The 15,269-nt window shown below is 38.8% G+C and overlaps 1 protein-coding gene across 1 annotated transcript in view; it reads right to left on the bottom strand.

The window, feature by feature from the left end:
• Window positions 1-391: 391 nt before the first annotated feature.
• LOC102909129 (charged multivesicular body protein 1B2) overlaps window positions 392-15,269 on the bottom strand; it is a 40,903-nt gene continuing 26,025 nt past the window's right edge. Inside the window, exons 6-8 of the mRNA XM_006992320.4 lie at window positions 4,560-4,603; window positions 1,325-1,397; window positions 392-906 (exon numbers count right to left, since the gene is read on the bottom strand). Coding sequence (XP_006992382.1) covers window positions 862-906; window positions 1,325-1,397; window positions 4,560-4,603 — 162 coding nt within the window. The 3' untranslated portion in view covers window positions 392-861. The remainder of the gene's footprint in view (window positions 907-1,324; window positions 1,398-4,559; window positions 4,604-15,269) is intronic.

Here is a 15,269-nt window from a genome sequence, read left to right as displayed (position 1 = left end):
GCTGAAGGATCACTGAGTTTGAGACTACACTGGGCTACATGTTCCCATGCTATCTCTAAAATTAAACAAACAAACAAACAAACAAAAACTACAACAAAACTAAACAAAATGGGCTGGGTATATGGCCCAAGAGTTAAGAGCACTGGCTGCTCTTCTAGAAGAGCTGTGTTCAAATCCCAGTACCCACATGTTGGCTTACAACTGTCTGTAAGTCCAGTTCCAGGGGATTCAATGTCCTCTTCTGGCCTCTGTGGGCACCAGGAACACAAGTAATACACAGGCAAAACAACCACACATACAAAATAAAGTTAAGTTTTAAAAATCCCATAGAAAGCAATACAGTCTATTGTATAATACTTTAAAATAAGAGGCTTGGGGCTGTGCAAACATATTAAATAAACATGCTTTCTCTGTTTTTATTTTTATACAATCACATTCCATCACAGACAATGACTGAAAATTCCTTGCAATTAAAAAAAATGCCTTTATTTGGACAAAATGACTTTACTTAGTACTTTGGTGCTAGATGTTTGCTCTAATATTTGAGGAAGATGTATTACAGAAAAGTAATGCTAGCTTTGTCAAAGACATCTACAAAAATATGTCCCTCACACTTTTACATATAATATACAGAACTATAAATCTGCCAATGTGGAAATTCCCTGGAATTTCTTAATGCACTGCAAAATAAACAAGGCAAAAAGAAAGCATCGTATATAAATAATGTTCAAACATTCTGGCATGTATGGTGTTTTTCTAACTAGAGTGCAACTTTATAATATATATATACATATATATGTACATACACACAAAGGATGTTTCAGACACACATGGAGGAAACAGAAGCACCAGTTATTTAAGTTACACTTGATCACGCAGACGAGCAAGCCTCTGTGACAGTTCATCCTAGAGGAAGCCAAATTTACAAATCATCAAAGGCTGTAACAAATATAAACTACTAAAAATTTTAATTCCCTTACATTTTAAATACAATTTAAAATCTTGTTTATAAAACTTATATAAACATCAGGCATTTACTTTTCTTAAATATCTCAAAAGACATCGAGGAACTTAGACAGCACCTACAAAGGTTACCAAAACAATCTAAAAAATGAAATGTGCATGCAAACTGAAAATGCCCAGTTACACAGCCACTGGCTGCTCGCATTTTGTTCATTTTAATGATGTATTCAGTAGAAAAAAGGTGAATATATATATTTCCTTATATACAAATGTATACATTTCATATGAAATATACATTTCCCAAATTATTAATTTAAATAATGAATCAAGCATATGAATCAAAATAAAATTCAACCTCTACCTGCTCCGTGGAAGCAACACTTGCACCAACAGACCCTGTCTGACCCTGTGGGAGCTCCATATTGAGATCAAGGCTAAAGATAAATTTAAAAACAATCAGAAGAAATGAATGTTAATATAGACAAACTTGAGTACTACTTTTATCACTTTAAATAAAATACAACCACGTTTACATGTAAATAGAACTGGAATGTCTTCAAAATGATTTTGGATACATGACTGATGATTTCAAAGTACTTTTCTTGAGTCCAAATAGTGATCCATACAGATGGTATAATGTTGGAATAGAAAAGCTAATTAAAGACTGAGAAATGATCTACTGCAGTAAACAAAAGACCAAAATAATCATCATCTGTTGTACTCTATTTCATGGATATTATTTGTCTCCTTCACTGTGAAGGCAAATTAATAAATTGTTAAAAAATTCAAAACAGTCTAGATGAATGTAGCCTAAGGAGCCAGATCTAATATTCGTGTTAATTTTCATTTTAGTATTCAGTTCCTGAATTCTCTTACTAGGAACCAGTAATTTCTTTCTTCTTTTTTCTTGATTAAAATTTGAAAAGTTTTTTTCATTTTACTTATTTCAAAATTAATTTTTTATGTTTTATATCTTAAGTATGATTTTCCATTTACTGAAAATAGATTCTTTTCTCATATACTATATCTAGATGATAGTGTCCCCTCCCTCCACTCCTCCCAGTTCCTCTCTCCTTCCCACCTCCCCTTTCCTTCAGGTCTGCTCTCTTTCTGTCTCTCATTAGAAAATATCAGGCTTCTAAGAGAATAAGAAAACATAACGTAACGTAACGTAACGTAACGTAACGTAACGTAACATAACATAATATAACAATAAGCATCACATCGAGGCTGGACAAGGCAAACCAACAGAAAGAAAAGAGCCCAAAAGAAGACACAAGAATCAGAGGCCCACTTGTTCACACACCCAGGAGTCCCATAAAAACACTAAGCTGAGAGCTATAATTTAGATGCAGAGAACCTCGTGGAGACCCATGTAGGCTCTGTTCTGACTGTTTCAGTCGCTGTGAAGTTATATCAGCCTTGTTCAGTTGATTCAGAGGTTCTTGAGGAACCAAGAATTTCATCCAACTACACAACTGGGATTTAAGAAACTTAATGTAGCTTCCCCAGAACATCACCCCAGTGAAAGAGATAGCATATGCATAGATCTAGATTAGTTTGTTTGCTTACCTCCAAGGTCCATGACCTTAATCTCTACTGCACTCTTCCTTTAGAATATAAACTATTTATTCTGTCTCTAAAATCATGTATTACCATGTGAAAACTCTACAAGTAAAACAGTAATTTCAAAAGTCATTATGGTATGTTATTGGCAGATGTTGTTAGAAAGGCAAACATAGACTGTACTAAAATTTTATTATGAGAACAAAACAACAAATGGCTACCTAAACATCCTTAATGGTGGACACTAACATTTTTCTATCAGTGGTTCTACCTACTTCTGTTGCTTTAGCTGCTGAGTGAATTAATTTCTCAACACTAGTCTCATTTTCCCAAAGAATAGCTCTCAGTATCTGGAGACATGCAGAGCTTCAACAAGTAGAGAAATGGTGCTACCGGCTTTTGGAGTGTAGAGGCCAGGATGCTGCTAACATACTACAATGCTTGAAACAGACCCTACGATTAATCCCTCCAAATGTCAATACTGTTAACGGTGAGAAATGATGCTCTAGCCTTAGCAAAAGTTGCCTACTGAGCTTTCCCACTGACAGTAGGCAAGGCTACAATATTTGGTAGTGCTCATTTCATAATATCTCTATCACTATCTTGTCTTTCTTTCTTTCTTTCTTTTCTTTTTTTTTTTTTTTCGAGACAGCGTTTCTCTGTGTAGCATTGTGCCTTTCCTGGAACTCACTCTGTAGCCCAGGCTGGCCTCGAACTCACAGAGATAGATCCACCTGCCTCTGCCCCTCAAGTGCTGGGATTAAAGGCGTGCACCACCACCGCCTGGCTATCATTATCTTTTCAAGTCCAAATCCTCTCATTTAGTCTTTAGAAAAAAACAGAAACAAGTCCTTAGTCTTTTATTACTAAGATGGAGTTTTGTAACAATGCCCTAGTTTGTTTTATGATGAAAATCACCCTTTGTACTACTACCCTGTGCTGGCCTGTGGGCTTGTCACAATACTAATGGAGCAAAATGGTACACAATCTAACATCCAAACCTTCTTCTCAAACATTGCAAACCTTATTTAGCAATTAATAACATGGATTTAACTTACTAATGATACATTACTGTTCTAAAAATTGATAAATGTCACTCACTGTTCATTCTAATCAAAAATTACTTTATACACTAGAGTCATGTTTATCAACTCTATTTTCTTAGTAACTGAATTTTCTTTTTCTTGAAGAAAAAAATATGCAGACTATGTAAACCTTATTTCACTTTATTAATCTAGGTTTGGAAGAAAAATCTAAGGCATTTCCATGTTTCAATTTCAATGTTTTCAACATTTTATTTTTTACTACTATGGTTATTTATCTAAATATTACTAGAGAGACCAGTGATAAAACATGATGTCTGTAACAGATATCATGGTCAAGTTATTCCCCTACATGAAATATTTGAAGTAAGTAGTCCATATCAGACACAGACATAGCAACAGCTGTGTGAAAAAGGGTACTGATTACTTAAGAAAAACAAATGACAAGCTTCTGTGTTTATGATGCTTTTGCCCTTTGCACAATTTCCACAAATTGTTCAGTTTGTAGGATTCACACTGACCTATGCATCAATGGCCTGATCACTGAATTTGTTCCCAAAATCTCTAGAAAACATCTATATACAGTGATATATGCTGTGTACAGCAGACATTGAGTAAATGTCTGATCATCCTTTGATCATCTCCATGTATTTCTTAATATCACACTCTGAATGAAACTATCTCCAAAGATTTTAAAGAATATGCTATTATGGTTTGAAGAGTCATGTTTTTGGGAGAATGGCTAGAAAATGGTAAGCCCTTAAAACACTAACTCTAGAAAGAGTCAAAAACCCCAGCTGGACTAATGGTTTAAAGACAAATTCTTCAATCCATAATAAATTTTAGTAGTGCTTGTGCTTCAGTCCAGGACCTCACATATACTAGGCAAAAACACTTAGCCACAGCCTAACTCCAAAGTATCAAATTTTAGAACCTCTAACTATCAGATCAAGATTATTCAAAAGCACTGGAATAGCAACGCCTTACCCTGCTTCATCAGCCATTTCCTGAAGCAGCATATCCACTTGGTTCTGAAATAAAACAAACAAACAAACACGAATTCCCATTTTTGAGGTATTATCTTTTGGGGTGGGTTTTGGGTGTGGTTTGGCTTGGGAAACTGATCTACAAATTTTAAAATAGGGGCTAGAGAGATGGCTCAGCAGTTCAGTTCCTAGTAACCGTGTTTAGAGGCTCACTGCCTTTAATTCCCAAACCTGGGGGATATAATGCCTCTTGTCCTGCACAAGCACATGTATTCACTAGTACACAGCCCTCCTCCAACACAATTAAAGGTAGAATAATAAATCTTTTGGGGGAAAAAACCAACTCCTTGCCCTGCAAAACTTAAAACAAACCTTAAAAAAATACTTTTCATGCCACAAGAGGGCGCTGCATGCACCATTTCAGAGAGCCACTTTCTGCATGTTAAACTTAAAAGTCTGAATAATACTGGCAGACAGGTTCACATATAATTCACCTCTCTGAGTAATGTAACACTCTACGGGAGTGATCTAACTTAGAAATCCCCATAACAATCCATTTTAGTTATGTGTAATAGATTTAAACACTTATTATTCAGCAAAGTAACAGAGATATGACATTAAAATGTCTTTTTCGACAGAAATATCAGTAGACAAAGTATGCCTAAAGTATGTACCTATGGGGCAGAACCTTATGAGGGTTCAATTGTGGACTTAACCAATGCAGAACGAAAACATTTTGAGAAGAATCTGTACCTGTAATTTACAAACTTTTCATCTTGTTATGTCTACAGCTCAGAAAGCTAACTATTTATACATGTACTAGACATTACATGTAATTAAGAGGCAGTTTAAATTCTATTAGATGTATGTATGTTGCATATCGACAATAGAACTATAAACAGGGAAATTTAATATCACTGGGTTTTGATGTCTACTAGAGACAGTGGAACTAATCTCATATGGATTTCTGGTTATTTTGTTGTTGTTGCTTCCTGAGACAGAGATTCGCTAAGTAATTCCTGAAGCTTGCAATTCACTGGTTTCCAGAAGACCTGGGCTTACAGGTACACATTCATCATACCCAGTCCTATAGTGGAACATTTACTGTGGTGTAAGAGTTCTCATGAAATATAGTCTGTTTAATCAAAAACCTCTTCTCATTTTAACACAGTTGTTAAAAACATTTTGAGCATGCAAGAAGAAATTCTAAAGTGTGGTCACCACAAGTAACAAGACGGATGGTTTCAAGCACAAGACAAAGCTTCTTTTGTTGGGTCCTTCCTTTATCTTGTTCTTTCAACTGCTTCAGAGATGTTTCCAAATGCAGAAAAGGTTCAGAAAATAATAAAACACACAAACAAGTCTTGTCTGTTTTTTTAAAACTCCATATCTAAAGTAGCACTGTTTCCTGAAATTTAAAGATTAGATTGTAATATTCTACAGCTTACCTTCCTTAATCTTCTAAGATTTAATTTTTTTGCTATCTAGAGATTTAGTCCATTCAACATAACTCTTTGCTGGACACTTGGCAATATCTAAATATACTAAATTTAGCATATATACTAAATTAATTTCTATCACAGAGAATGGTTAAATATCCATGTGTGTGTCCTTCTTTGTTCACACACAAGGAAATTCTGGGTGCATGAACTTGGAAGTGGAACTCATGTATTATAGGGTATGTATATTTTCATTTACCTAGCTATTGAAGGGAGCAGGCAAAAGCATCTTGGCCTGAGTCCTGTCATTTTACTTCAGACTCCATTTTACCTGCAGGGTGAAATAAAGTTCAGGTTCCCAAGCCCTAGGGGAGCTGAGAACTTTCCAATGACTGATCATTCTGCTCTCTAAACCAGAGAAATAGTCGTTATGCATCTTTAGTTCTCTAGAAACATTATGGGTGTTCCTAACAACAGAAGGAACAAATGAATGATTTTATTGGCTAGACTGAAAGGCTTGCATTGTATGTCAGTTGACAGTGATGGAACATTCAAGGAAGCCCCTAGTCTCGAAATCCAGATTGGAAAATTGTAACCATAACCTGGCACCAAATGTTTGTGATTTTTGTGCTTATAAACCCCACTTCTGCCCTGCCCGGGGCTGTCAGGAGAAACAAGGCTCCCGAGCCTTTGTCCTGCAGCCAATTGATCAGTGACTCGCTCATGTGGTGATTCAATAAAATCTTTGGAACCCATTAAGTGTTGTCTCTCTCCTTCCTCACGGTGCACAGCAGGCTAGGTATAACACTATATCCAATAATATTACAAGAAGTCAACAGCTGCTCATAATTGTACATGCTATTGATTTGTTGATGAGAAATAGATTAGTTCTAGGAGAGGATAGGAAGGAGATAGAAGAAAAACATTTGTGTTACCTGTGTAAATGTGTATATATGCTTTGTGAGGATATGGGGGTGGCATGTGTAGTTGCACACAAGTGTGAAGGCAGAGGAGGACATCGGGTGCTCTGCTGTATCCATCTCCACTTTATTCACTCGACACAGGGTTTCTCAATGAACCTGGAGGTCAGCAAGCCCCAGAGATCTTCCTTGTCTCTGTCTACTGCAACCCTGGGGTTACACACATGCTCCATGCCATGTCCAACATCTTACGCTGGTTCAGGAGACTTGAACTAAGTAAGTCCTCATGCTTGCATGACATGTGCTCTCACCCACTGAGCCATCTCTCTAAGCCCAGAAAATTTAAAAAAAGAAAAACAAAACATTGCTAGATGACTTAACTGCAATGCTCTAAATGTTACATTTAAAATAGTTAAAAAGTAAAGATGGGGAAGGATTTTACATAGAGGAGAAGGAATAGGCATTATGTAGCAATCCTCATCAAAATTGTAATGGCTATATTCATAGAACAGGGCAAAGGATTCTGAAATCCATATAGATATGGAAAACAATGCATATAGTCAGAGAAGTAAGGCATAAAGAGATCAAATCTAGAAGGATAGTAGCATCTGATTGCAAGACATACTGCTGGAACCTAGTAACCAAAGTAGCACAAGGTACTGGCCTAAAAGAAAGACATCACGCTGGGCGGTAGTGGCGCACACCTTTAATCCCAGCACTCAGGAGGCAGAGCCAGGCGGATCTCTGTGAGTTCGAGGCCAGCCTGGGCTACCAAGTGAATTCCATGAAAGGCGCAAAGCTACACAGAGAAACCCTGTCTTGAAAAACCAAACCAAACCAAAACCAAAGAAAGACACCAAGGCCAATGGAACAGAATAGGCATATACAAATAAACCAATCCAACTACTACATTTAAAAGATTTTTTGACAATGGCACTGGAATTATACACTGGAGAAATGTCAGCCACTTCAATGCATGATGCTAAGAAAGCTGCATTCAAAATACAGAAACTTGACCTCCTTTCATGCTGTATGAAGGTCAACTCAAAGTGGAACAGAAACATAAATGTGAGACATGAAGCTCTGAGAGTACTTTTGGTATGATATCCAAAGCACAGAAAAATGGACATATAGGATTTCATCATACTGAAAACATCAATACAGGAAACAATTGGCAGAGTGAGCAGACAGGAGAAGAGGACAAAACATTTGTTAGCTGCTTATCCATACTAGAATATACCAGGAACTCCAAAAAAAAAAAAAAAAAAAAAACCAAACAAACCAAAACAAAAAACCACAACAATTAACTCCAAATAAACCAAATAAAATGGACAATAGATCTAAGTAGAGATTTCTTAATAGAAGACATACAAATCTAATAGGCATATAAAAAATGCTCAGTGTCAACCAACCAGGGTAAAAGCAAATCAAAATCAGAATGAGGTATCATCACAACCCATTAAAAATGGCTCACTTCAAAAAAGAACTCTAAATGCTGTTGTGGTTGAAGAAAGGGGAGGCCCTGAACAACTGTTGGTGAGAATGTAAATTTCCACAGGCATTGTGAAGAATAGTAAGGCCGCCTCTCAAAAAATGATATAAGGGGCTATTGTTTGAGACTGAGCTATTCTAGGGAGACCTGAAAACAAGGGACAATCACAATTTAGGAATCCCAGAAACACTCTATGCATCACATTGAGGCAGTAGAAGACATGGCCTATGAAGAGCACAGTGGCTTCAGGGCTACCTTTACTGGTGTAAATCCCTTCAAGTTAAGGTCACAGTGGACACTGATAGGTCTGGGTCTATGGCTAAGGGACTCCAAAGCTGCTTCCCTGCTGTGTTGTTTGCTGCCAAACAGGAGCCAGACAGAGCTCTGAGGTCAAGTCCAGTGAGTCAGTTCCCTTCTAGTTTTATCTATCACGGGATAGCTAGCCCAAGTGAGATATGGAGCACTGAGACATCCAGGGAAAGTGCTAGCTTCCTTGGTTCTCCCCATTCAGCATAGATTTCTGTGCTCTGTTTGCTTCTCCTACTTTCTGTGGACTTGGGAGGTGGGTGAGTGGGTGGGGGGACTTTGGCCTAGACATTAGCTACCCCAGGATAAGAAGTCTCTGGGGATCTCTTGGGTAAGAACCTACCAAGGACACACACCCAGAAAGCTAAATGTTGCCACCAATGGCTCTTGAAATTAAGTAATATATTAAGAAGACTGTATACCATTATCAAGTGAGTTTCATTCCAGAGATGCCAAGAATAGCCCAACATGTACAAATCAACAAATGTAACATAGCACACAAATTAAAGAGTATAAATCACATGACAATCTAAACAGATGCAGAAAATATCTTGACAAAGTTCAACATCACTTCATGACAAAAATTCCAAGGATAATAGGAATTAAACAAATATATAGGAACACAACAAAAGCTATGTTAATCTACGGCCAATATATACTAAATGGGGGATTTAGAGGTACAAAAGATCCTAAATAGACAAAGTAACAGGTTTGCTGATTTCAAATTCTATCAAAATACCCACATTTACAAAATAGCACAGCACACAGACCAACAGAAAAGATCTACCACTTTGACTGGACTGTCCATTTTTTTTCTACTTTGTCTCTGTTAGGTCACAAAACTGGCCCCAAAAGGGCAGTCCTGGTGACAATGTTTTAAGATGAGGCTGGACCCCAATGTGGGCTGGATTTTGCTAGGAAACAAACCTTAAACATTTCTCAGAAGCCTTACGAGCTGGCTGATCTTTCCTAACTGCAGCTGTCAGCACCCCATCTCTAAAACAGTCCCCATGCACAGCCCCTGGCTCTTGCGGCCCCCAGTCGTCTCCCCTTGTTATCTACTCATAGAGAACCCAATAAGCTTCTATGCTTGGGTCCTGTCCTCTGCTAATAGACCGCTTTTCTCTCCACGGAATGACTTCGTTTAGTAGCTTCTTCTTGTGCCTGCTTACAGTCTTCAATAACTGAAATTCCCTCTTACATGTCTTGTAATATGTCAGTGGGGCTTATCTCTAGATTTCTGTTTGCCACTCTACGTTTTATTATTTCCACTTTGGGTTTTATTTCAGGTTCGGTTTTCTTTAGTGATTCTATTTCTTTGCTAAATTCCAATTCATGTCTTCAAGTGTTTTCATTCAACGATTTGTGTTTTCATGAAGGGATTCATTCACATTCTCTCAAAGCTCCTTGAACACAGTCAGTGTTATGATTTTGAACTTCACCTACATTGCCTTTTTCGGGGTCTATTGCAATAGGCTTGCTGGCTTCTGGAGGAGGCCTACTGTCTTACTGTTCCCATTTGTGCTTTTGCACTGGGGTCTAGGAATCTAGAGTTCTGATATCTGAAGTGTATCTTGGTGTAACTAACTGGTCTCCTCTTTGTTGGGTGGATGCCCTGTTATTTGGTTGCTATTGCCTAGGCAAGGTTGCTTTTCCTAGGTAAGCATGGTGGATTTTAGATCCCTGGTAGAAAAGAATGGTTTGATGAGTCAGAGGGTAACTCAAAAGAATAAAGATAGGCTAGGAGAAAAGGCTGAGGAGAAAAAGAGCTGGAAAGAGCTAGGTGACCACTGTCCACATCAAGAGTTGTCCCCAGGGAGTGAAGCTGGGGTGTGAGGGTCCCTGCAGGCTGTTCTAGGACTAACAATAATTCTAGAGAGAGCAGAATGAACGCCAAGGAGGAGAATGAAAATTGCCTGTGTTTCAGCCCTGTGTGTCTGAACAGAAAGAGTTCCTGTGGCTTGGCAGGGGACATAAAGGAATGGAGATGCGCTACAAGGTAAGGCTGGAAGGGACAGTGGGGAAGAGCTAAGGGATCCTGGGTCTGCAGCAAGAGGTGGAGTCCCCAGGGAATGGAGATGGGGTGGGAGGCAGCAGGACTTAAAAGTAAGTCTGAGGAAAAAGGAATTTGGAAGGGGCTGGGGGCCCCTGCATCTACACTAAGAGGCTCCCTTCAGGAAATGGAGGTGGGGTGGGAGGAGGGGGCTCCTGGAAGGAGCTGAAGAAGAATGAAGAGTAAGTCTGGAGAGGAGGAAACAAAAGAATAAAGGCCACATAAATAAACACCACTTTAGCCATCTCATTTTCCAGAGGTGCCAAAACCATAAATTCAGAGATAGTTCAATACATTTTGCTGAGGAATTTGGAAAAACTGGATATCCACCTTTAAAAGAATGAAACAAAACTCCTATTTCTCATCCTGCATAAAAATAAAATCAGAATAGATTATCAACCTTAATGTGAATCCTGAAACTGTAAAAAAAAGTAAGGAAAAAATATAAAGAACTTCAAGTAGTAGATATGGGGTTTCTGAAATAGGAAATAGTAACTAGAATTGGCAGTTAGGATTGCAGGAAAATTAAAAGTTTCTGTATACCACAGGGAAAAACAAAGCAAAATAAAAAACAATGGAATGAAAGGCTAACCTGAAGATGGGAAGCAATTTTTTTGCCAGCTGTATTTCAGACAGGTAATTAACATAAACTTAAAACCTTAAACAGTAAAAACCATCCAATCAATATAATGAAGAAATAAACTGAACACAGAGTTTTCAAAAGAAGGACAGATGGCTAAAAAAGTACGGAAAGTTGTACCGCATTCTAAGCTAAGAAATGCGCATCAAAACTACATGGCATCCCAGCACTAACTGCATAAAGAAAACAAACACAGGCAGGCTATCTTCACTTCCTTCCTGTCCAGCACTGCCATTTCCCCAGGCACATCCCCAGCCCTGTCACAGACTGCCTGCAGGGGCTCGGCCTCTCTGTCTTCCTTCCCTGGAGACTCCACCTAAGCCCGCAGTGGAGCCAGCTTTCCTCCTTCCCGTTGACCCTCTCAGCCCCACTTCTAGTCCACCCCTCTTCTTTCCTGTCAGGCCCCCAATCTGGAAAACACTTTCCACCCAGGATCCTTAGTGGCCACACCTGGCCGGGACTCCAGTAGGAGAAGCACACTCTCCTTGCTGTCTTCCATTGTGATCTCCCGATTCTCACCCTGAGCCCTGTAACAAACAGCCTGCTGACAGGTGCCCTTCCTCCTACCTCAGCTTCATCACTGGAAACTCCAACACCTGGTTCCGACTCAGGGTACTCCTTGCCCTTTCTTCCCCACCTCTCTAGATAATTCGGTCCTTACTGTAACCTACTTGCAGGATACCCTCTTCCCACCACACCTCCAACTCCTCAAAGATTAGGACTTCAAAATAAAGGATATAAATGAAGCCCTTCATGAGGTCTGTGAAAACACAAGCATGAAATAATAAGTACAGTTCAAGACATGAACGTAGAAATAGAAACACTAAAGAAAACCCAAATAGAAGTACCAGGGGAAATGAAAAATTTAGGAATTAAACTAAAACCTCAGTAGTAAGCCTCACTGGCAGCGTTCAAAAGAATGGAGAGAGAATCTCAGGCAGTGAAGACAAGATAGAAGAAATGAACAGCTCAGTCAAATAAAATGTTAAATTAAAAAGACCCAAGCACAACATCCAGGAAATCTGGGACACTATGAAAAGACCAAATCTACAAATAAGAGGAGTAGAGGAAGGAGAAGAAAGCCAGGTCAAAGGCACAGAAAAATTTTTGAACAAAACCATAGAAAAAAATTTCCTAACATAACGAAGGATGTGCTGAACCCAGGTAAGAATGCCCCCCCGCCAGCCTGAGCTCGCCCAGCATAACTCCAATTCTCCCTTCTCTCCTCATCACCACACCCTGACCCAGACCTCTGGAGGAAGACCTCTACCCCATCAGAGGCCAGGCCAGCTCGATTAAAACCAAAGGCCAGGCCAGCATCCTGAACCCCAGGGGCCAGGCCTGTATCCTGAACCCCGGAGGCCAGACCAGTGTCCTGAATGCAAGAGACCAGGCCAACTCCCTAAAAAGCAGGCATAAGCCTCCTATGCCACCTGAAACCAAGACAGCATCCTGAAAACCAGAGGACCCCTGGCCAGATCAGAGGCCACACATATAGCCAGAACTCCAGCCCCAAACTTGGGCAGAAACCCACTGCTGGACCAGAGGCCATCCAGGCCACCAGAAGCCCAGCCCCAACAGGAGTGGAGACCCTCCACTCAACCACAGGCACAGCAGCCAGTAGGACAAAGAGGAAACGGAAACCAAGGAAGAAAACACCCACCCAATAAAGACAAACTCAGAAAACAGCACCTAAACCTGTAATCATTCCCAAGCTAGATGCCTAAACGTAAATGTAAGAACACAACAACAGCCAGGGGAACACCACCAGAGTCCAGTCATCCCACTACAGCAAGCCCTGAATATGCCAACACAGCTGAAACGCGAAAAAATGACCTTAAAACCAACTTCATGAGAATTATAGAGGTCCTTAAATAGGAGATGGATAAATCCCTTAAAGAAATCAAGGAAAAGACAATCAAAAAATTGGAGGAAATAAATAAATCTGTTAAAGAATGTCAAGAAAACCAAGAAAGAAACAGTTGATGGAAACAAATAAAACAATTTGAGACCTGAAAAGAAAATAGAAGCAATAATGAAAATGCAAACTGAGTGAATTCTGGAAATGGAAAGTCTAGGTAAGCTACCAGGAACTATAGATGCAAGCATTGCTAATAGAATACAAGACATGGAAGAACGAATCTCAGGCACTGAAGACACAATAGAAGAAACAGGTACATCAGATGCCAAAGAAAATGTTAAATTTAAAAAAAAATTCCTGACACAAAACAGCCAGGAAATCTAGGACATTATAAAAAGGACTAAACCTAAGAATAATAGGAATAGAAGGAGAAAATTCCCAGTTTAAAGGCCCAGAAAATATCTTGAACAAAATCATAGGAGAAAATTTTCCAGTCATGAAGCAAGTCTCAACAGATACAAGAAAATTGGAATAACCCCCCCCCCCACACACACACACACATCCTATCAGACTACCACAGATTAAAGCTGGATATCAACTACAACACAAATTGCAGAAAGCCTACAAACTCATGGAAACTGAACAATGTTCAACTGAATCACCACTGCGTCAAGGAAGAAATAAGAAAGAAATGAAAGACTTCCTAGAATTCAATGAAAATGAGTGCACAGCACACCTAAATTTGTGGGAAACAATGGAAGTGGTGCTAAGAAAAAAGTTCATAGCACTAAGGGCCTACATAAAGAAGTTGGAGAGATCTCCTACTAGGGACTTAACAGCACCCCTGAAAGCACTAGAACAAAAAGAAGCAAACACACCCAGGAGAAGCAGACAGCAGGAAATAATCAAACTGGGGGATTAAATCAATAAAATAGAAACAAAGAGAATATAAATAACCAATGAAACAAAGAGTTGGTTCTTTGAGGGAAAAAAAAGGTAGACAAAGCCTTATCCAAACTAACTAAAAGGCAGAGAGAGAATATCCAAATTAACAAAATCAAAAACAAGGAGGGGGACATAACAACAGACACTGAGGAAATCCAGAGAATCGTTAGGTTACACTTTAAAAAACCTGTACTCCACAAATTGAAAAGTAAAAGAAATGGAAAAAATTCTTGATAGATTAAATCAAGATTCGATAACAATTTGAAGAGCCTTATAACCCCTTTCGAAATAGAAGCAGTCATTAAAAGTCTCCCAACCAAAAACAGCCCTGGGCCAGATGGTTTTAGTGCAGAATTCCACTAGACTTTCAAAGAAGAGCTAACACCAATACTCCTCAAATTATTCCACAAAATAGAAACAAAAGAAAACTGCCAAATTCTTTCTATGAGGCCACAGTCACCCTGATACTCAAACCACACAAAGATTCAACAAAGAAAGACAATTACAGACCAGTTTTACTCATGAACATTGATGCAAAAGTACTCAATAAAATACTGGCAAACCGAATCCAAGAACATGTTGAAAAGATCATCCACCATGACCAAGTAGGCTTCATCCCAGAGATGCAGGGATGGTTCAACATATGAAAATCTATCAATGTAATCCACTGTATAAACAAACTGAAAGAAAAAAGTATACATAATTATCTCATTAAATACTGAAAAAGCCTTTGACAAAATCCAACACTCCTTTATGAGAAAAGTCTTGGAGAAATCAGAGATACAAGGGATATAGGTCAACATAATAAAAGCAATATACAGCAAGCTGACAGCCAACATCAAATTAAATGGAGAGAAATTCAAAGCAATTCCCCTAAAATTAAGGAACGAGACAAGGCTGTCCACTCTTTCCATGTCTATTCAATATAGTACTTGAAGTTCTAGTTAGAGTTATAAGACAACTAAAGGAGATCATGAACAAAGAAGGAAGTTAAAGCATCATTATTCATAGATGATATGATAGTATACATAGGCCACCTCAACCAGGGAACTCCT

This window comes from Peromyscus maniculatus, chromosome X (genome assembly GCF_049852395.1).
Source record: "Peromyscus maniculatus bairdii isolate BWxNUB_F1_BW_parent chromosome X, HU_Pman_BW_mat_3.1, whole genome shotgun sequence".
NCBI lineage: Eukaryota > Metazoa > Chordata > Mammalia > Rodentia > Cricetidae > Peromyscus > Peromyscus maniculatus.
The sequence above is the reverse complement of the archived record's forward strand: the minus strand, read 5'-3'. Positions and strand labels throughout refer to the sequence as shown.